This window comes from Centruroides vittatus, unplaced genomic scaffold (genome assembly GCF_030686945.1).
Source record: "Centruroides vittatus isolate TY-2023 unplaced genomic scaffold, ASM3068694v2 contig_882, whole genome shotgun sequence".
Classification (NCBI taxonomy): Eukaryota; Metazoa; Arthropoda; class Arachnida; order Scorpiones; family Buthidae; genus Centruroides; species Centruroides vittatus.
In genome coordinates, this window is record NW_027122574.1 from 1,597,422 (window position 1) to 1,621,684 (window position 24,263).

Here is a 24,263-nt window from a genome sequence, read left to right on the forward strand (position 1 = left end):
TATATTTCAATTATTTTAATGATCCTGAAGGTAGAAAAATATTGGAAAGCACACAACCTTAGTGTTTTAATAAAGCAATTGAATATTTTGTTTTTTCTTGTATGTGAACGTCTCTCTAATCCAAAACTGTATGGTAGATCTACCGAACGTAGTTTTGGATTAAAGAGACGTTCATATACAAGAACCAGTAGACAGCAACCATATTACAGTGTATTTTGTTTTTGTCAACAAAATTGTAATACAGTAGAGTGTCGATAAGTGGAACGTCGGTAAGTGGAACGATTTTCAGTCGGACTGTGTCGTGCTGAATCGAATGTTTTTGATACTAAATTTACTTCTAAAGTATAATTTTCATGTTTTTTATATTCTTTAATATATTTATTTTGTTTGTACAAAATGCAGAAATAATTTTTAACGGTACGATAGCCTCGATGATTATTATAAAAATTTTCGTTAGGCTTAAAATCGACGAAAATTCAACACGAAGCGACACGCAACGGAGAAAAATTCAACAGGAAGCGATACGCAACGGAGAAAAATTTGAACATCGGACAGGTTAATGTATTTTTTCGTACAAAGTCGGAAACTGGAACAAATCATTAACTGGAAGGACCCCAGTCCCCAATTGGTTCCACTTATCGACGCTCTACTGTAATTTATTAAAATAATTTCTGCTTTAGAATTTCACAAGTAGACTCTAATTGCTTTAACACGTTGACTGCCATTTACGAGATGACTCGTAGTTACCGTTTCTGCCTAGGACGCCACCTACGAGTTATATCGTAGTTTGTTTCCTTGCCATATTTGTGCAGCTACGATGTAATTCGTAGTATATCAGTGTAAATATGAATAGATAGCTTCAGGGGCAAGAACAAAAAATCAAGTTTGGCTTACATGAACAGAACATTTATTAATAAATGAACAGAAAATATAATCATAAAAAGTTTATTCAAAATCGAAAGCAAAACAATATTTTTATTGTTAGTGATAATTTATAAAACAGAAATATAAATTTAAACGAACAGAAAATATTATAAAATGTTAATTCAAAATCAAAAGCAAAACGATATTTTTATTGTTTGTGATAATTTTTAAAACAATCTTCTACGCAAAGGGCTGGCTTCTCAAGACAGATTGGACAGAAATAACGCGTTTCTCGCCGTTTTTTAGCTTTGGTACAAATTCGACATGGCTTTGTCGGATGTTGTTTTTTCTGAGTAGATGGGATACTCTGTAAATAGTGGAGCTTTTGCAATTTAATTTTTTTTGAAACTGGTTGAATCTCTTCTCCAATCAACGCTTTGACGAATGCTTCTCTAAACTTTTAGTTTAGAGAAGCATTCGTCATAATGAGAAGCATAAGTTTTATTTTAGAGAAAAAGAGAAGCATAAGTTAGCTTATAGAGAAGCATAAGTTTTATTTTAGAAGAAGTTGCTTTTTGAAAGAGTTTGTGCGCATTATGTATATATATTTCTATAATATGTAATGCAACGTTTTTGGGCCATCTAATAGTCTTTCTTAGAGCTGTGTAGTACGATAGCATTTGATCTGATCGTCAATGCCAGACATTCCATGATTATAATCTCGAATTATATTCGGTTTCATCGAACATTTTCCATTGCGATTGAACACCTCTACCATTTCAACAACGTGCATGTTTGAAATGGTAAGGACTTTTCGTTTGTCTTTTCATTTACATACAGTAACAGGACCATTTTGCTGCCAAATAAACTCCCCCATCCTCACCAAAAATTTTATCAGATTCTGAATCACTTAGATTAGTGTAGTAATCAAGTTATTTTTTAGTCAGTGGTCTTTTCTTATCCATTTTGGAATATTTATAATTTGATTATAAAAATAAATAAAAAATAACACTCTCAAAAAAGACGTAAATGTGATGTGCTCGCCTCTATATCTGATTTATTACTAATGAATTTAGACGCACATCTCCGATTGGCTGTAGCGAAGTGACAGGACGAATCGTGTCTGTGCACGAATTAACTCGTAGTTTGGCTTTAGCGAAGAGCTTTCTGTTACATAAGCCAACTACGAGATAATTCGTAATACCTTTATTTTAAGAAAAACACATTATATATGCTATTTGATTATTACTATATACTCTGATTAGAGTTTTTAATAATATAATATAATTAAATTAAGTTGGCGTTTTACAACAGAATCCTAAAAAGTCACGTGGCAGTCAACGTGTTAATCTAAAAATGAATTTATAGGAATTAAATAATGCTTGCAAGATCAAATTTTTTATATAGTATTTAGTGTTTGCCTTCAAAACTGTTAATGGACTAGAGTACTTTAACAAAATTATTTTCAGTAGATACAAATTTAATTATAAAAGAAAAATTTATTTTTAAATAGTAATTTTATAATCAAATTCCTATATGATCATATAAAACTGATGATATTTTAAAATATCCAAATTAATTATCCTAAAATTTTCAATTAAAATTTTTTTTGTGATTAATAAATATATAAAATTAACTTACATTGGCCATTATGAGAATTAGAAAATGTCGACTTGTTTACAACATCCTGATACTCATCCCATGATGGTTCTTTTAACTGCAGTTATGGAATTATACATATACATACACATTGTATTTAATTTTGTTATTATAGACAGAGGATTTTTTGTTTTAATATTTAATTTATTATTTATATTTAAAAGTTAAATTAATAATTTTTTATTGTCAAAAATATTTGGATCTTTACTTTTATTAACATTTTTAAAGTTCATCCAATATATAATAACATAATAGATATTTTAAAGAAGGAAAGCAAGAATTAAGTTCTATAAATATGCAGAAATATCTAACGATTTACATTTGTTGGATATAAATTGATTTGTTTACTTCACAAAAGATTATCTTTGAAACATAAATGTAGTTCATAATTATATATTTGTTGATATGATAGTGCTTTATATCTGTATTGAACAGAATTCAAACATAAAAATGAAGTATATGACTTTGCATGTTTTTTTAAATACATTTTTATAGTGTAATAAAGTAATGTAATTAAATCTGCACATTTTTATTTATTCAAATATTATTTAATTACTTATAATTGAACAGCGTTATGCTGTATTGATAGTTAAAGATATTATACATTATATATATATTACTGACATGAGTTAACACACCAATAGACTGACTGAATTACGCTAGAAATATTTTGATTAGTTTTGTAATAATTAACATCTGTTAGTATGATCCATTCGTAAGAATTATGTCAATGAGCTTTATAACATGCAGGCTAGTTAATTTGGCAATTACATCTTACTTATCAGAATTATTTATTTAATTAAAAACTTAACTGTTACCTTTATATCTAAAGATTGAGATTCATTCAAAGTTTGTTTATCATCAGATATTAAGATGTTTTCATAATGAGATCGAACTGTTAATTCTACAGTAGGGGGAGAATTCTGGATCATATCAACCACATCTAGATAATGAGCATTTTGTACAAATTCTCCATTAACAGAAATTATATGATCACCTAAAATATAAATATATATTTTAATTAATTTATTTCAAAATTTCAGAACAATGACACTAATTAATATTCCATTAAGTTAGCATTAAAATATTTAAAATTATTTTTTTTTTTTCAACTGGAAATATATCGTCTCTTTTTCTTACAATATTTTTTAAAACATTTCTTATTTTTATTATTTAACTAGGTTTCTTTTGATCTTCTGCAATAGAGTTATTCCCTTTTTTTAAATGTAATTAGCCACTTCAATGCACCAATAATTTAGCAATTTTGTACTTTATTTCTCTCTCATCCATATCTGCCCAAATGATATAATATCCTCTCTTTGTGTTCATTAAACCTTGTTTCCAATGCTCCCACATACTTAGATTTTCATTCTTTTGCTTATAAAATACTTTAGAATATGTTAAGTACGTATATAAAGTTTTTATTTAAATGAAATGAAAAGATTTCCAAGTCATGTTTTTTGATATTACCCTGGAGCTAGAGTTAAAGTAGAAGAAAGTGTCATTAGAGTGAATTTTCTAGATCTATGAATTTATTTGAAATATTAGTATACAAGGAAAAACTATTCTAATGCAAACTGTGACCCTGAAATCTGGAAAATATCTATGATCTGAACAAACCATAGATATTCTCCTGATAACATCTATGGAATAGATGTTACAGATTGAATCAGAACATTTTAAGTTAGCAAAAGTACATAGAAATGAAGAAAAGATGCTAGAAGAAGAAGAAAAAGAAGAAAACCTGATTGACTCAAATTTTGATGAAGGAAATTAAAAGAGTTAAGAGTGTTCCACTACATTTTATCTCTGATTAGAATCCTACTTTTTATAAACATGTAAATGAACAAAGTAAAAACAAGTAAATGAACAAAGAATAAGATCAATATTAAGAAAAACCCCAATAGTTAATCTAAAAATTGATAAATGAAAAATAACTGTAAGTTATATATTTATACGATAACAGCGCAAAATAAACAAAAGAATGAAGAATTTAAATATATAGAAGCAGCCAAAAGAACCTTATAAACAAAGATTAAGGAATTTAAGAATATACCAAGAAAAAATTGTAAAATTAAAACAAATATAGAAAACAAATAGCTATAGAGACAGAAAAACTGATAGGGAGATCATTGGAAAAATTAAATGGGAAGGAGAATGCAGAAAAATATGGATTTTACAAAAATCTGAATTGAAGAATAGTTAATACAAACAATACAATATGTATTCTGAAATAAAATTAACAGATTTTTTTTGATAAATTACAGTTGATTTTATTAGTTATTTTAAGAATTTTAGCAGATTTTCTTTATTAAACAAACAGGCTGACTACACACAAACATATGAAATAGTTTCAGTAGCAATGCCTTAGTTTGGTTTAGCATTTGGCCACTGTATTAAGGAAGTGTCACATTGGTTATGTTTCCATAAAACTTTATATTAAGGCAATCGTTTATTATTATTAATCAGGCTCTAACTCTGCTAATTTAATGATTAATACTAAGTAATTTGCTACTAGAGATAGATGTTAGGTGCTATCTCTTAACTAAATTATAATTTAATTATTTATATTTAGAATCATCTGGAAGAAAAGAACTGACCCGGGGCAGGACTTGAACTCATAACCTCTGCTTGCCGTGCAGTGTGCTTGCCAGTTGTGCCATATGGACCCCAAGCTAGTCTTTTGAGGAGTTGTACTTAGACCATGGGCATAGGAGTCATCCCCAGCTGGCACAACCGGCTGGGGACGACTCCCTGATTAATTGTGTAAGGTTAGATCTAAATTTAAATATATCTGGAAGCAAAAGCTAGCTTCGGGTCTGGGTGGTGCAACTGGCAAGCACACTGCACGGCAGGCAGAGGTTGCGGATTCAAGTCCCACTCCGGGTCAGTTCTTTTCTTCCAGATGATTCTAAATTATTAAAATTATAATTATTAATTTAGTTAAGAGATGGCATCTAATTTCTACCTCTAGTAACAAATTACTTAGTATTAGTCATTAAGTTAATGGACTTATAGCCTGATTATTTAATGCAATCATTTGGTTATGTTTCTATATAATATAGGACTTTGCAATGTTTTTTGGAAAATTTAATTTAATAATTTGTAAATTGGAAATCAGTAAAACAATGAAAACTTCTACTTGGATAATAGATCAATTTTATAAAAATAGTATACGTCAAGGAAATGTTTTCTTATACTTGTACTAGAAGTCATTTCATTTTAATCAAAGCAGGACTTTTGTTGATTTATAATTATTTTTGAACCTCAAAAACAAAATTAGAATTAGGTTATATCTTTTATATCTAAGTCTCGTGCGATTCGTCATGTCTCACGTTGACTTATTATAGCTAAATAAACTTATTATAGCATAAATGCACTTATTATAGTAATATTATTGCATGAATATGCGAAAAATGAAATAATTTACTTTTTAAGTCAACAAAACACCACCTGGACAAAAATATGTAAAACAGACGATAGACCAGACGATGCAGTCAAGTGCTGACATCTGTTGTCAATAAATTCTATTTCGTACGGTTTTGAGTTATTTTCTATGTGAGACTTTTTTTATGCGGTCCCTGTTGATCGCATAAAAAAATTATTTTTTTAATTGTGTTGCGAAAACTATTATTTACAGCCATTCGTGAAGTTTCGTGAGATTTTTTTTAATGCGTTTTTTTTAATGCGGTCCCTATCCCCCGCATAAAAACAGGTTTGACTGTATATGTCAAGGAAATGTTTTCTTATACTTGTACTAGAAGTCATTTCATTTTAATCAAAGCAGGACTTTTGTTGATTTATAATTATTTTTGAACCTCAAAAACAAAATTAGAATTAGGTTAAATCTTTTATATCTAATTGTACCCATTTGATTATCTGTCAGTTCTATTGTGAGTGTACTGAGGTTTAATTTTAGTATCCACATTGTAAAAAAATAGAGCAGAAGGTCTTATCTAAACAGAGATGTATACAGTTAAAAACAAAAGTGAATTTTCTGTGTGTTACAGAAATCATTTTAAGACACAAAATATATATTATCTTGAGTTAGGTTTGAGGCTTTCTAAAAATGAAACAATTGTATGAATTCTTATATTGAAACACAAATATAAATTTTCCATTGGCCTTGAATTAAAAGCAATTTACATTGTAAATTGTTTGAAACTTTCATTCAGTAAGTAAATAATATAAAATTTTTTCTTAACCTATTTTCAATGACCCTTCTTTGTAAGCAGGACCATTCGGTTTAATACTTTCGACGAGAGCGCCACACAGAATAGAATCCAAAGTATTTCCACAGGTGATGGTTATTCCCAATCCAAGCTTTTCGTCTTTGATCAGACGCACGGTTCGACTTTCTTTGTCGCTACAACATCCCGAACATTCTGTTTTAAATTCATATTTGAGTTGACCTAAGAGAAAAAAATAATAAATTGGCATAAACTGAAACATTGTATATTTATTAAAAATAAATTTTCAAATTGACTCACTTTAAACTGTTCTTAATCTAGACTGATATTTAATATAAAATGTACTAATAATTACAATCAAAACTTATTAACAATAATCATAATTTACTAAAAAAAAAAAAAAAAGAAAATTCATTAACTATTACCATCATTCATTTCTTCAACTATTCTTCCCGCATCTTACATACATTTTGAGTGTTTTGTAATTCTATTATTATTTTTTTAAAATTAAAATTAAAAAATTCCATAAAATTTTTAAAATGTAAATTGTCACGAAAGGCAAATGAAGAATAAACAAATGATAACCTTCAGTTTCTTTACAGTTTATATTCAAATTATCAGCAGTCTGCGATATGATCATACATACATTCACACACACACACAAATTACAAAACTCAGATAAAAAGATTTTTAAACTTTAATTACAATATCTAGAATTCAGATTATTTGGCACAAATCAGTATTTTGAATTTTTAATATTGCGTATCTCTACGAATGTAACTTTTATTAAAAATACAAAAAAGCAACTTTGTTTTTATATAAAAGTAAAAAAACACAAGCCATTCCAGAAATGTTTTAAACCTTAATTATTTTAAGAATGAAAATAAATCATCATTTTTAATTTATCAAAACCAAACAATTTGTCTAAATTAATTTACATTGAAGAAATTTATATAAATTAACAATGCATACAAGATTATACATTATTCTCATTAACTAAATTTCACAAAATCCCAATAAAAATACCTTTATTTCTTCATTCTTTGTTTAAAATTTTATCAAAAAATTAAATAGTTTTAAATATGCGTGACAGAGAATTACCAAATACGAAGACAAGTCACACGCAACTCGGAAAAGAACTAATGAAATTAAAATTGATCCAAAGCAATTTCCATAATGTAATTGGTTGTAATGCAATAGAATCTTTAGACTTAAGAGCTTATTTTTTACTAAAAACTTTCATATCAAAAAATAAAACTAGAATGTTAATTTAAAGACACTATTTCAAAATACCAATTAACAACAAATGTACTGTTTTTCACCACTTTGTCTAAATTATTATGTGGGTCATCTTATATAGAAAATTCATACCATTAATTTTCAAAGTTAATACTTTAATAGATTATCTATTGAATTAAATAGCGGAAACTAATAATTGTTACTGGGTACAAAATTATAAATATTTTCAAAGATATTAAATCTAACATTTTTTTTTAATTACAGAAAATTATTAACAATTACTGATTATGTTCCATGAAGCATTAAATGTTAAAGATTGAAAAAAAAAATCTGTTACTTTATTGGAGGAGAAGTAGACTCAAGTTCAAAGTAATTCAAATATAGAACCAACCAATCATAAGCGTTAAAAATAATTTTTCAAATTTAAATATAATAAGACTATTTGTAATTCAAAAACAGGGAATTAAAATACAAAGTTAAGAATCAGAAGTACGAAAGTAATTAAATGTATTCTAAAGCTAATAAACATCGTTGTAAGTTAATATCACGACAAAGCGTTTTGCATTCTTAAAGACAGATTAATATGAAATTGTTGTACGTTAAGAAAACTTTCTATAAATTTAAATTCCGATATCTTTAAAGAACCATCTTAGCTATAAAATGGCAACACGATGTTCTTTAATAAGGGTAATTATTATCTTTTCCATTAACAGATGCTGTAATAAAATTAGATAAATACTTGAGATCACGAGATCAATAGAAATTTAATTAGAGATTAAAGAGAGGCAATTTTTCATTGTAAAGAGGATTTTAGTATGCATTTGATGATGGTTGCTCCATTCCAAAAGACTATTTTCTGATATTAGAAACTTCTTGATAACCAATCTTAAAAGAATTTCATTAGGAATATTGGGGTAAAAGTAGAGGTTAAAAGAAATTAGACATTATATCAAATCTTAGGAAAACTATAGTCTTATGTGAAGTGAGACATTTCAAATCAAAAAAGCAGAAAATTTCTAAATATGTAGCTATACAAGTATAAATCTATCAAATGTATTGAACAGAATTAGAGAATTAGAGCAGAATCAAATGAAAAGACAAATTATAATGATCGTCAGATTGTCGTCATAAAAGATACAGCGACAGTTCTGCTATTCGAGCTGAAGAGACTAATATTGGATAATGAAGTTCATTGAAACAAGGTAAAAATCAATTCATCTGCTCTAATATACAATGAACTTTAAAACCTTAACTACTTCCTTTTTTTAATTATTACTTACATAAAATAACATATTGACTGCAATAACAACCGACCCTGTTATTGTCATAGTTTACTGTGTTTAATTTCGATCGTATTAATAAAGAGATTGTCTCGAAGTAACAAAGAAATTTTCAGAGCATATATCTTAAATGAATACCGAGTCTGATATTCTTTGACTTACTAACCTATCGATTTAAGATCAATTGTATTTACAACCGAGCATTCTTTGCTTCCATTATAATTGATTTTCATAACAAGTAGACAATCTACAGTTTAGAGAACGGCCCATAATTGCATACCATAAGTATTCTATCGATAAATAATGATAACGAGCAATTGATATGTGCACTAACGTTACTCGATTTACGGCAACTTTAACTTAGAATTCTATTTTGATAACTGGATTGCATCACTAATCTGAGTATCTTTAAAATATGCACAAACAAAAAAACATTTTCAGAGAAATTCTTTTGAAATATGTAAAAGCTCTCCATTCCTGGGGAATTTATTTAATCTGTCAAACATAAACAAGTTTTGTAAACAAATTTTAATAATGTAAACACATTTAAACAACCCAAATAATTCAACAAATCAGGATCTAATCTGCCAATAGTTAGAAAACATTCTGGTAATAGCTAAGGCAAATGCAGTAATATAATTTTGTAATCTTATTTGTATTTTTAAATGAAATATTTAAAAAAAATTAAATATTTCATAGTTAAATCACCAGAACAGTTTTAATTTGACAATTTCTTCTGCAATTCAGTACGTGCTGACATTTAACATTTGTAGATAGAAAATCAAAGAAACAAATCATATATTTGAATGTTAATATTAACATACAGATTCCATGCACAATACTCGATATAAATCAAAAGAGTATTATTAACAGTAAAATTTATAACTGATTTTGATGTTATAAAATAATTTAAAGTAGTTTTCCAATTATTTTGATAAATATAAAATCAGGAAATAGTTTAGTTAATTAAATTATAAGCAATTACCTAACCCAATTAATTGTCGGCAACTCCGGAGCAGTAGTAAAATAATTTCTCCCGTTACGATGAGTCAGTATCACACCACGATAACAAATGTTTCATGCAACTTTATAGTTATTATTTAAAGATGTTAACAACAAAAACCCAGGCAATAAAAGAATAAAGAATTTTTAATGCGCTTGCACGTTTCGAAATAAAAATTGGAATTTACCCTTCGACATCACTCGCCACACAAATACTTTAAATATTTATATTTTGATTCACGTTCCTCACAAAGTTAAATTTATAATCATTATAAATTAAAATTCTCAATAAATAATTCGAATTTAGAGAGTAAATATAATTTAGAATCATTCTTATATTTCTGTTTATTTATTTTAAATGTTTTTAACGTGGATTACTCGGTAATAATAATCTAGTTTTTGAAAAATGGTATTGAAAATAAGTAACCTATTAAATTTTATGTCAAAGCATTCCTGCTAAATCAATCAGAACTCAAAAAAATAATTTATTAAACATTTTATAAATTCGTTTGTGCCGAGAAAACTTCCTACTTCACATGTCAAGCATGCAATCTACTTACTCGAGAAGAAATATTAATATATATACAAATTATAACAGTTTATTAAAATTGATGGCTACGTATACATTTACATATATAATTTTTTTAAAGTTCTATCGCTTGGAGCACACAACCTATCGGTTGATGAACAAAGAATGGCAAACCCCGTACACGAGAATGTATTAATCTTCCAGAAAGTTTAACGAGTTACTAAAAAAGGTCAAGAGATAGTCTATTAACGGGTATAACAAAATACCTCCCGCACCTAATTACTCAACGCCTTTTATCAGTTTATAAATAAAATATATTAAAAACAAAGATTATATAAAGCATTTTTGTATCGCATCTAAAATGTATATATGCAACCGCACGATAAAAATGTTCACGTACAATTATCTAAAAAAGCTTTTGAGTCGAAGTAATGAATTAATAAGTTATTTATTCTACGGGCAGCTTTTTCAAGAAGGAAAGCACGAAAAGGAAGTCTTGAGTATTAAAAATTGATTAAAATAAAATACTTTTTCTACTTTCGACACATATTTCGTGCCAGAAATTGGATTAATTTTTTCATTAATTGAAGGATTATTGTAATAAATATTCAAGCTTTATATAAAAGACAATTTTTACAATTTTTGCACGAGCGTCAGATTAATTTAAGCGTTTATTTTCGAGATTTTTACTTATGTAAATATATGTATTTCAATTTACATATTTATAAGGTATTACTTAACCAATTAATATGTAAGGATGAAGCTCTGAAATTTTAATTTTTTTTTTGTTTTTTTCCCAGATATATGGTTTTTAAAAAAATGCCTCATTCTAGTACTAAAGTTAATACAAAATATTATTCAAAAACCAAAAGTAAGGGATTTCGGTAAACAAAATGTAGAAACAAGTTAGATAATAAAAAAACAGACAAATTTAGAAGACTACATAACACAATTTAGGTAAGTGGAACAATTTAGATATTCTGAGATAATTTTTGGGCCGGAGTCAATAGAATACAAAGAACAATCGAATGTCTCCGATCTCTGCGTTCGACATTCGTTACGTAACGTAGCAAATGACGGATCCAAATTGTCGTGTTTTGATTTAAGCATTGGCCGCTAACAAGGATCTTGCACACAAAAGCAATAATATCAAAATATAAAAGATAGCGAAATTTAAATGCATGTTATAAAGTTGGCAATATTTTAAATCAAATTATTTTTCTTTAGAATTCGACTACGTGAAAAAAGTTAAAGGTTCCAATTCAAAGATTCAAATATTTGTTTTTAAGACATTTTTGCTATACGTGTGGTAACATAGATTTGGACTCCCTCCAAGGTATCAATCATCGTAATCGAGCGTAATTACATAGAATAAAGGTCATTTTAATCGAGATTTATGACCAATACTTAATTCCGTATAACCATAAACTTTGATCACATCCATAAAACAAATAGAAAAAAGATCAAAGCGCAAGTTCCGAATAAATTAAATTAAAATTTTTAAAATTATACCATTGACAGTTTTCTATCAATCTACTTATTATTGGCAACAAAACACTTTTGGTTGTTTCTTTCACTGCTCAATTGTGGAAAATTAAATTTCAAAATATAAAGATTGATGTCAAAAGTTTTGAATTCTAAAACAATTGAAAGGTCAAAACCATCGAAGACAGAAAAGCATTTTACTTGTAAATAAATTGTATATTAAAAAATCATTACGTAACAATCAAATGTCAAACTTAATACAGTACTGAAAAATGCCGGTATCAAATAATAACGACTAGAAAGATCACTCTTCATAACACTTGTATAAAAATGTCTCGGTTCAAATGTGAAAAGAAATGAAAACAATTTATTTTTCAATATTTTCACATCCTTTCGCACGTCTAAAAAATACCCGTCAGATTCTAGATCCTTTCCGCCGACGCTTTTAGATTCTTCCGACTTTATCAAAACCAAACAATCTAAAGTCGGAGGAACGTGCTCGATAACACATCAGAAGCAGTATTAAATTTGAAAGCTGTCACAAAACCGAAAATTAAAAAAAAGATATCATAAAATTTATAACTGGTATTAGGTTATAAATTGATTAAAATAAATAATTTAAAAATTAAAAAATACATTAATTATTTTAAGTTTGTATTCTTTCTAATCCTATTAATTCTTCCTACAACTGCTCACTCGGCAATCAATTATTAAACGACACTAAAAGAAAGACTGTCCGACAATGCTTCTTGATACAACTCTTACAAATTTGGCACCAAAAGAAAATAATTCCATCATAGAAGATAAACTATACAACATCCAAAAACTAAAAATTAAGCTTACTAAATAAGAAAAATAAGCATTTACTATTTATTTGCAGATGATTCATACAAAATTTACAATTCAAGAACAAAATTTTATTCTTATTTCAAAGAGGAATAAATAATTTTAATTGAAATCAAATAAAATATTAATAATTTGTTTTTAAAAAACAATAAATTTAACATTATTGAAACTAGTTACGTAACAAAACTAATAAGAAAATTTTACGACATTTTTAACTATCGAAACGAATGCTTCAGACTAAGTGACAGAAAGTGTTATTCGCAACAAAGAATAACTCAAAATTCGTATAAAAAAGAAACTTAAAAAATGACAAAAAAAAAAATTTATTTATCAAACTGCAAGAAACAGATTAGAATTTGTCAAAAAATAAAACCTTTCTAAGCTTGTAAAACAATCCAAAATAGTGACATCAGGTAACAATGGAAGCAAATGGCACAGTAATATCTTGTGTATTCTCATCCCAACATAAGAATTTCCATAAATCCAGGAGGGTGTGAAAGAACTCGTCAGGTAAACAGATTAAAACTTTTTTACCATTCCGCAGAGATAATTTTATTTAACACGTTAAATAAATTAGTTTAAAATACAGAAAAAAAAGCAGAATTAAATCAGTACAACTTAGAACAACATCTACAAAATCCAGTTACTAAATCTCATTATTTCTCCATGCACATACCTAGTATTTTAAATTATATAGATAAGCATCATCGTTACCTACTTAGAACGGACAGAAACAAAACAAAAAGATAAAAGAACGTTATAAGATCCATAAATTAAGTAAATAAATCGACAGATGCGAATAAAAACTTTAATTATAATATTTCTTTAACTTTTCTTTACGTTTGGTGGGACGTATAAAATGGATCTTTCCCAGCTTGGAGCTATTCTCAGTTATTTTATTAACGTCAAAAAATTGACGAATGTACCATTCGGTAATGAAATTCATATCGAATTTTATAGAAAAAAACGCCGTTTAAATTAATCATCCGGATCGATAGCGCAGCATCACCAAAGACGAATCTCGTAAATCGCACAAAGCTAATTTGAATTCGCACGCGACGTTAGCGATGCCCCGGGCTAAACAATACAACGCTGTAAAAAAACACACTTTGATTCCTTCGTCGTTACGGAAGCGCATCTACAACTTTACCGATGTTACGACGATAGAAACTTGCGTTACGGTAATTTTGTTACGTTTAGCGCAAGACGTTTTCGATTTTCTCAACGCCTCCGTACGGACGACGAAGGTAACGTAACGCGGAGCTACTTCGATATTTACGGTAACGACAGTACTTACCCCGGTATGGGAAAGGTAGAAGGTAATTGTGTTACGCGAGAGTCACGAAAAGACGTTTGCCAGCTGGAAGAGGGGAGGGAAGTAGGTCCGGTTGGCCTCGCTCCGGCTCTAGTGTGTGGGAATTGACTCACCTGGACCGCAACAACAGACGCGAGCCACCGCAGTTCCGCACCTCCACATGTCCAGCCACGCACCGAACGGAACCCGGTCGCGGGTACGGTATTCGGGACGTTTCTCGTTCTATACCCTACGGGCGGAGGCGCGCGGTCATCGGGCGCGACGGCGCGCGTCGCCAGAGTTATCGCTTTTGTTCTCGGCGCTGGAGGGTGAGCGACGAATTCCGACGACGCGGGCGGCGGCCTTAGGGATGGAAACGGAGCGGAACGTGTGGATTGGATCCGCCATCGAACGGGGTCGTCGCGACCGCTCCGGGACGTCCCGGAGCGGTCGCGACGCGACGCGCATCCGGGATTTTTCGCCTACCGGATGCGGAAGAGTCGTCGTTATCGCGGACGACGAGGTTAACGCAACACTTCCGGTCTTTCCTCCCGTCGTCTCCGGTGAGAAACGGAGAATTTCCGGTGCGAAAGGCGACGGGACATGACGTGAAGGAAGCCGAAGCGCGCCGGTGGTTGGGGGTAACGACGGGCGGCCGGATCCCGAACCGGCGCCGTGGGGTGAATTTATCCGCGCGCGGAGAAGGGCGGGAATCGTTTCGAGTCGCGTAAAAATTCTCTTCTTCTGCAGATCGACCGGAGAAGAGAGGAGGACCCAAACTCACCTCTCGGAGGTCGTCGAGCCAATGCAACCCGGCGTACGAAGGGAGGCGCTACCATCGACGAGGACCGGATCGAACTCTCTTCCCGCGGCGCGGCGCCACCGTCGTAGACTTTAAAAGGGCGGATTCCGGGCCGCGGCTGCACTCCACTTCCGGTTGGTGTGACGACCGAAACGAAGGACGGGACCTAGACCTTGTAAGAACGGTCAAGGTCATTCCTACACAAGACCCAGTCTAGATGCTCGTATAAACCTTAACAATACTTCGCTGCGTGAAAGCCTTTTCTTAAAATATTAGACTAATTCCCAAGAGAACTAACCCATTACTGTATAGATTCACGTACGTTACGTCACTAGCTTCAACTAAATCGTCGTCATTATCCGGATTACTAGGATGAGATAGATACCAATCTTTGGATTACGATGCGAATAATGAGTTACGCGTAGGTCACGCGACCCAGATAAGCACGCGTAACCTTAAAAAAAAACTTTTGGCCTTCCGACTTAAGAAGGTTCTTCACCTCTAGATTACGTATCATTTTGTTCCATTGGATAATCGAAAGACAAAGCCGTGATGCGTAACGAATAAGTGACTCGGATACGAGTTACTGTTAAGGAATAACGGCCGAGAGTCTACGCTTCCCATAATTACTATAAGTAATAAGGACCTAAATTATTCATAAAAAATATTCCATTTAATATCTAAAAATAATAATTCTTTTCCAATTAGGAAGCGCGAGACGAAGAGTTAATGACGTGTCGCGAATTCTACGCCACACTATATAAATTTACGTATTTCGTACGTCACACTATATATCGGCATCGATATTGAAAGGAAAACAAAAGGGTGGCCGGATCAATTTTTTCCCGACGAAATCGTCTGTTCGATGGATAATCGATAAAGAAAAATGATCTCGGAGACGTTTAAGACACCCGAAACTCCGAAATTGTCGAAAATCTGATCGTCTGTCGGGTTCGAGAACGTAATTTAGCGATTTTAAAACTCTCCCCTTACTAAAGTTTGCTATAAAAATATAAGAAAATTCGCTCTTTTGTCGAATAACTTCGGCTCGTCTAACAGTCGACGACGACACGCAACACGTACGAAGGTTCTGCGTATTGCAAACGCAGAAAACGCTGTCGGAATGTATCCACACTTTCAAAAAACAATCCACCGTGTAATTTTTGTATAAGGACTCTCACCACGAATTAAAAAAACACCTGGCAATTTGCGTTTTTCGGCGCTAATCTTCCATCGTTTTGGGTACGCCAATACAGATACAGCGATCTTCGCGGATTTTTCCACATTACTTAGAAACGATTACGTCAGTACGATGTCAAACCGCACTTCACCCTTATCTAATGAGGATGATCGCGTCGCTAAGATTCGCTTCAGTCGCTCAGCTGTTGACCGCAATGGCACGAAGCTACAACATAATTGGAATGAAGTCGGGCGTAGGCAGAAGATATACGCCACCTCCGATTCGTTCAATCTTGGAATAAAAAGTATTTAATCCATCTCCCGCGATTTTATACGCAGAATTCTTTAAAACGCGTCTCTACGAGCTGCGGATCGATGGAACAAACCGAAATTCCTCTTTATATTACTATCTTCGATCGGTGCCGTGGCACCTCGTATGGCAACGTTTCTCGCATTCTACAGGTCTTTTATGCCCCCTCTCCGCATTCTAACGTTATAAAAATACTCAATAACGTCTCGAAACATCCAAAGTATGTGTCCGGTTAACAAGATTTCTTAGGAAGGGATTGGCTTCTTTTTAGATAATCCCCGAAACGTCGTCGGTCCACGGATTCACTCAATCGTTTCCCGTCGTAATTAAGTCTGAGAAAATTACCATTGGCATTAATGCCTACTTTAATGTAAACGCGATGTTTTCGGATGGATGCGGATATTTTTAATCTTTTATTTAATTATTCCTTTAGGAACAATAGCAAAATATATTCAAAGATAAAAAAGAAGCAGAAATGGATTATCTTTGAAGCAATTCCCTGTACATTTACTAATTAATTTCTTGTTGTAAAGCCCAAACAAAATTTAAATATGGTTACTTTATAAATAAAAATAATAAAATTTAAGCGATTTTCTGGAGATTCATAAAGAAAAATATGCTGTTTTAACAAAGGAAGAAGGGCACACCGCAGCTTATCTGCCAAAATTCGTGTTTTGTGAATATATTTATCGCTTCATTCTTTAATGTTCTTATCTTCGAATCGTTAAAAATAGCGCTTCTATTAACTTTTTGATCAAGCTTTCCTCCAAATTTAACGTTTTTAGGAAAGAAAAATTACATTTTCTCTGATAAAAGCTTCATCCTAAGACAATTCTTATCTGCACTTTATGCATTTTATGGCAGTTTATCGCAGTTTCCACAATATTACTTTATCAATTCTAATTTTTATGAATAAAATATCATTTTTCTATGCATTAATGTAATGAAAATTTGAATTAAACATAACAAGATACTGGAATCTTAAACTGAATATTTTTTTTTTTTGTTACTTCAAAGAAACAATAAATAAATAAATAAAAGCAGAAAAAACACTTAAAAAGTATCTCAAATTCTTTTAGATGCTGTTAAAATTATAAGTAGTGTACATTACATCATATAAGGGATTATTTGTGTTATTATTTAGTGTCAGTTTTCTGTTTGGGTCATTGTTTAAATGTGATTGTATGACTTATAGAATTGAAATTTAAATATCTTGCTACTGTTTAGTTCTAATTTGGAATTAAAAACATTCAATAAAGTTATTCAAATTGTTTTACTTTAAACAGAATGTAAACATTTTGTCATCTATATCCTTTGTTTTCTTGTAGATACAACCAATTTCATGTATTTGTGGTGGTTCCAGCTAGATGCAATGTGCCGGACCTAGCAAGTTACTAATGCCTCTGCAAGGATAAATAAATTTCAGGGAGTACACGAATAAAAAGAAATAACTTTTGCATCAATAGCACCCTTAAAATTTTTCCAACTTTTAAGTATGCGGTCGTTAGTCACGGCAAAAGATTGTTCTTTGTTATTCTCTATTTGAAATGGTCGTGGATCGAAATTACTTTATTAATTTAGAACCAGTTTCGTTCCATTACGTGCCGTGTAAAGCACTTTACTAAAAAAATTTTCTTAAAATTATCTGACATCTTTCTACAGACTGAATAACTTAATTACTGATTATTATATCTTGTAACAATAATTCTGTATGTTATTTTCACTAGAAAACAATTACTGTAGAACTGGATATGGGACTTTGATCCGCACTTACGTAGACCATTTGCACAACTAATAAATCGTCGGTATATTTTAAACTGGTAAGAACAAATTACTCTGGAATAAAAAAAAAATTCTTTGGTTTAATAGTAATTTCTTAAATATAAATTTATTAAGGTTACAGTCGGTGTCGTAAGAAGAATATGACTAATGTGACCCAGTCATTAGTGCCAATTAAATGAAAGTGTCATATTCTATTTCTTTTTTTTTTTACTTTACTTATTAAATCAATAATCACTACATTGATTTCTGCTTTTTGGAATCCAAAACTAAATTAAAATTATAGAATTATTACAGTGATATAGTAACAGTTTTGGAAAAATAACTCAAGACTTAATACATACTTTTACTATGCCAACATCTGTGAAATTTTGTTGCAATGTCACTACTCACAGTTTGTTAAAAGACAAAAAAGTATAACTCGAGTAATGCAAAGCATCTTTACAATGATCAATAATTTGGCTTATAAATAGTTAGGACAATTGCTTTGTTTGTTTAAATTCCTTACTTTCTGATTCTTCATCCAAAATACCACTTTTCTAAAAAAATCAGAGATAAAATATATGCTAAACATTTGATACTTTAACGTAGTGATCATTTTTGAGTTAAAAATCTGAGACTGACAATAGAACATATAACACAATAAAGGACAAATTCTTTTTGTATCTATATCCATCAGTCTTTGCTTGTAGCAATACATTGATATTTTTATTCATTATTAATCTAACACTATCAGTTTGGAATCAAACTGAGTATTTCTACACCAGAACATCACACTGATTCTTATTTACGCATAGTTTGTATTGCATAACAATAAAAAAAAACATTCTTACTTGAACAGCATTGCTATGAATATGAAACAATGACACATGTATATACATATATTTCTGTATATAAAAGAATTTAACTTCTGGAGATATTGTTTCACATATCATTGAAAATGCTATTTGTTTCACTGCATAACTAGTATATTTTAGTGCATAATTTCTGATTTCAAGAAAACTAAAATTTTATAATGTAAGGTTGATTTGAAAAGGTCTAAATACGTTTTACCGTAACATTCGTCTATATTACTTTTTGATTTACATAAAATCGAGATTTAAAATTTAATACCTCTTAATTTCTATACAGTCCAATTGAAAATGTTTATAAAATATATTTTATTTAAACTCATTATCCATTTAACAGATTGATTCATTTCTTAGGAGCAAAACTTAAACAGTGATTTTAAATTAATGTAATAACATACTTTTATGTAAAGTTCCAATATTTTAATAATTACTTAAAATAAACTACACATATAACATCTCAAAGCCCAATTATTATATTAAAGCCAAATAATTACCGGATTAAATCGGCTACATTACCACTATTAATAATTATTAAATCCCAAGTAATTTGGCACTAAACGTAAGCATTAGGCACCATCCCTTATTAAATTTAATAAGAGACGGTGCCTAATGCCTACCTTTAGTGCCAAATTACTTGGGATTTAATAATTATTAGTAGTGGTAATGTAGCAGATTTAATCCCGTAATCATTTGGTTTTAAAATAAACTACATATATAAAATTATTAAAACATAAACTTTATTTTAAAGAAATAATAAAGTTCATGTTAACAATAAAAAATCCTGGGGTGACAGCACTAATTGGCACTTCCTGTATCCATCCAACTCAAAATTTGTATATTAAATATAACTTCATAAAACAAAATCATTACTTCCATTAATATTTATTAAAAAAATTATAATTTCCAAATTCCTGAAAACCATCCAATTATCACAAATATAAGATGGAAACAGCAATTAATACTTATAACACTAACATTAATAAATGGATGTGTAACAAATAAAAAAATAAAAGCATTTTTAACAGGATTTAAGTAAAATAATACACAAAATATATTCATTAATTCTTATGGAACTATGTTTATTCTTAAATAATGATATTGAATCCACTCACCTTTCATCAAAAGATGAAATATAAACTATACTTATTTACTATAATGTGGCGAAACACTAAAAGAAAATTTAGAGTATGAATCAACGCAGTGCGCAATGCCAAAATACCAAAAGGCAGTCTCCACTAAGCAGGATGGAAGATATACAAAAGATGTCACTAGTTAATTTAGGACAGAAAGAAATTTCATTATAAACTGAATGGTAACAAATTTATCAACTTAAAATGTGTGTGACACTTCTGCTTAATTCTTATTATAGAATGTGAAAGTCTGCTCGGGAAATTTCTTTACAATCACCGATCGGCTTGAATGGTAACATTCGTTTAGTTATAAGAGGTTTCAAATAAGTACTAATACAATATAAATATATTATTTTTTTCATTTGAATTTTTAAATGTTTCATTACTCAAAACCGAATGAATTCCACGACATATCATTGCTCAATTCTTGAAAATTTAAAAACAAAGTGTTAGTTAACTCTGACTTTTACTAACTGATGTGAACTGCATCTTAAGCAATTTTTGCCCTATTATTAGATTTTAAACTGAACAGAGTTCGACTAGTTAAATTCATTTTTGATTTAAACAGCTAAAACAAAACTCTGTTCTGTTAATATTGCATCAATATGTTTTAAAAAGTTTAATATTTTAAATTATGTTCAGAACGGATTAATGTGCAAGAATCTAATGAAGGCCTTAAATGAGACCAAAAGTAACCGTTAAATGCAATTTGTGTCAGTTAATAATGTCATTTTTTGTGTTTATTTTCTATTGTATCTTTTAATATATTTATTATTATTTCTTTTATCTATGGAGTTTTTGTTTAGGGAGGCAATGTACCTATTGTAAATTAAATAAAAAATAAATAAAACATTTAAATTAGCTAATACTATACTTTTCTGCTTTGTTTTGAATTAGAAATAAAGATATAATTTATTACATAGTAGAATTTCAAAGAGTTTTATATAAAACAATTTTTAGGGTTTTACTAACATAAAAAGTCTTTTTAAACAAAACTTAAAATCATTTCTTTAACAAATACTATTTTCTGATGTCTGCTTGTTAGCTGTATCAAAATAATTCTCTTTTATACTAATACTTTAGTATAATTTTAATTGATTTATTGACGGGAGTTAAAACCTTTCACATACATTTGATTTTTCAATAAAAAAAAAATAATTTTTACATCATTACTGTATATATGCATACCCCTGGAATCTCTTTCCCAGTTAACAGTTATCCTAACAGAAAGTTTTTAATACTTTAATACCGAAACTTTATAGAATACACATCTATTGATATAATATTTTTAGGTCACTGTTTAGGTAAAATAAAATTCACATTTAATCCCAAAAACTTCATACATTTTTAACAAAATTATTTATAATAAAAGTCTCAAGTTACATTCCAAATACAATCAGTAGAATGTCAGAATGATACACATTTTGAAAAGTACATAAAGTGTCATCCAGTCTAATACTTATGGCATCATGTGCAGACTGTGTGTGTTACTGCATACAGAATAAAGTATGTATTGTAATTTAAGTACTGTACTGTACATATTACTTTAAAAAGAGTACAAGTACTTTACTGTGTTTTAGTTACACTTTAAAGATTGACATTGTTAAATATTATTTTTTCCATTTAAAATGATATAAATACTCTCTCAGTTAGCATTCTCATGAAAAAAAGTCAGATTTTCAGATACAAATCACATATTAAATGGAGAATGTTTGCCTGAATTTATATAGTTTTCAAATGTATAAAAATTTCCTCTAAATACATTTGTCAAAATCACTTAAAACTATTGGAAGAGGATGCTTATGTATTTCCAAAATTTCCTATCAGTAAATGTAGAAAATTTTTTCCTGCTAATTATTTTAAGTTTTAGAATATTGAACAATTTTCTTTACACCAAGATTCATAAAAATATAATCATATTATTTATAATCCATTGTAAATCTGCAAGTCTGGTGTATATCTCAATTGCTTTTTTCTATTGAAAAAATTTTTCACTGTAAAGTATTACATGCATTATATGAACTGCATTGATTCAAAAAATGTATTTCAACTGACTTTATTCTTATATATAACATCTTGAAAGAATGTATGAAACTATGTATTAATGAAATCGACTCGAAAAAGTTTAATTTTTCCAGATATATATAAATATAATAATTATTTTATGTTAGGATCGTAACTTCTAGAAAAATTAAGATGCAATCATCGGTTTCATATAGTTTACAAAAATAAATTTGATAAAATTGATCACTTTAATTCTTGATTTGACTGATTAACTGATCTTTTAATTCACAAATTATAACTGGTTAACTTTCTTTTGCTGGCCATTTTTATCCCAATATCAAAGTATGATGAGATAATCACTTTAATTTTGAATTTATTGAAAAAGAAAAGCTAATTTAATGCTGGTGACAAAACATAATTTAGACATAGTCATCATCTCAGCAGAATGGATGAGGCAGTTAAGATGTCAACCTATTGCTCTGGGAACTTGAGATCAAATCCAAGAGAGCCTAAAAAATCCCAAGAATTTTTGTGAGTGTTCGGTCTGTCCAGATATGTCAGGCTCTGTTCCTCACTATCCAGTCATTCCATTGTGGGTCTGGCTAAATCTGCAATAGGCTTGAAAAAAGGCCCTCTTATTGATCGCAGGGTAAAGAGTAAAACAAAACTGTCACTGTATATGTCACTGTCACTGTCCATGCTTTTCACCTTGAAGTTTCTTTTTAACAGCATCTTCATTCCCTAGGGCTTATTCAAGGACTGGGTTTATTTGTACCCAGAATTTAATTGAGGAAATATGGTAACGGCAGTCAATATTTTCCAATATATGATTTTAAAAATTACATTTCCCAACAACAGTAAAACTAAATCCATGCATTTTTTAAAAATTCTTGTAGTTTATTTACTTATTTTTCTTTATTGGCAGCACAAAATCAGTTTTACAAAGAGTATATATCAATAAAATAGAGCAGTGGTTCTCAATCCGTGGTCTGTGGAACACGGGTGCTCCGTAAAGCCACTTCAAGTGTTCCGCAAAACAACAAATATACAATTAAAAATTATTGCAAAAGAAAGATCAATACAATGTAAAATAATTTTTGTATGGGAATGTAATTAGAAAACACCAATATTGTCATCTACTAGACCGAGTGTGCTTGATTTCAAAAATGTTTCTCACCCCTGCTTTAAAGCTGATGTATTGTAAGCGTTCCGCGGAAAACATGTGAAAGTTTAGTGTTCCCCGACTTCAAAAAGATTTAGAACCACTGAAATAGAGTAAATATCAATGGAAGGCTGATAGTAAAAAATTACTGTTTTCATAACCCATATTAATCTATAAAAATAAAGATATATATATTAAACTAAAACTGAAAAATCACATAGATTTCTAGTTTAAATTTTTAAATTTAGCATACATTAATGTTTATAAAGGAATAAATTATTTTCTAATAAAACAACAGTTTAGACTTATTTTTACACTCCTTTTATGCAAGTTTCCTAAATAATATGAGGATATACATTACACATAAATAGATCTAAATTTGATTCTAATTGTCATTATTATTATTATTATCTTCTTCTAAGTAACTGACTTAATATTCACTAATGAGGAGTGAAGATCAAGAAACAAAAAATTCCATATACCATATTAAACAGAATAAAACAGTGCCAAATTATGGAGACAATAAAATAGCAATTGGAGTAATGTTACAAAATTTGCTTCTGAGTGAATCTTATTTGACAACTGCCAATATATTTGCAATATTTATTCAACTGCAATAATGAAACATATAACTTTCTAAATATTATTTTTTGTTAAA

General features: G+C 29.7%; 1 protein-coding gene across 1 annotated transcript in view; it reads right to left on the minus strand.

Annotated features, from left to right (window-relative positions):
- The window catches only part of LOC136983411 (tyrosine-protein phosphatase non-receptor type 13-like), a 100,315-nt gene that overhangs the window by 20,692 nt on the left and 55,360 nt on the right, over window positions 1–24,263 (minus strand). Inside the window, exons 20-22 of the mRNA XM_067280130.1 lie at window positions 6,729–6,935; window positions 3,342–3,520; window positions 2,506–2,581 (exon numbers count right to left, since the gene is read on the minus strand). Coding sequence (XP_067136231.1) covers window positions 2,506–2,581; window positions 3,342–3,520; window positions 6,729–6,935 — 462 coding nt within the window. The remainder of the gene's footprint in view (window positions 1–2,505; window positions 2,582–3,341; window positions 3,521–6,728; window positions 6,936–24,263) is intronic.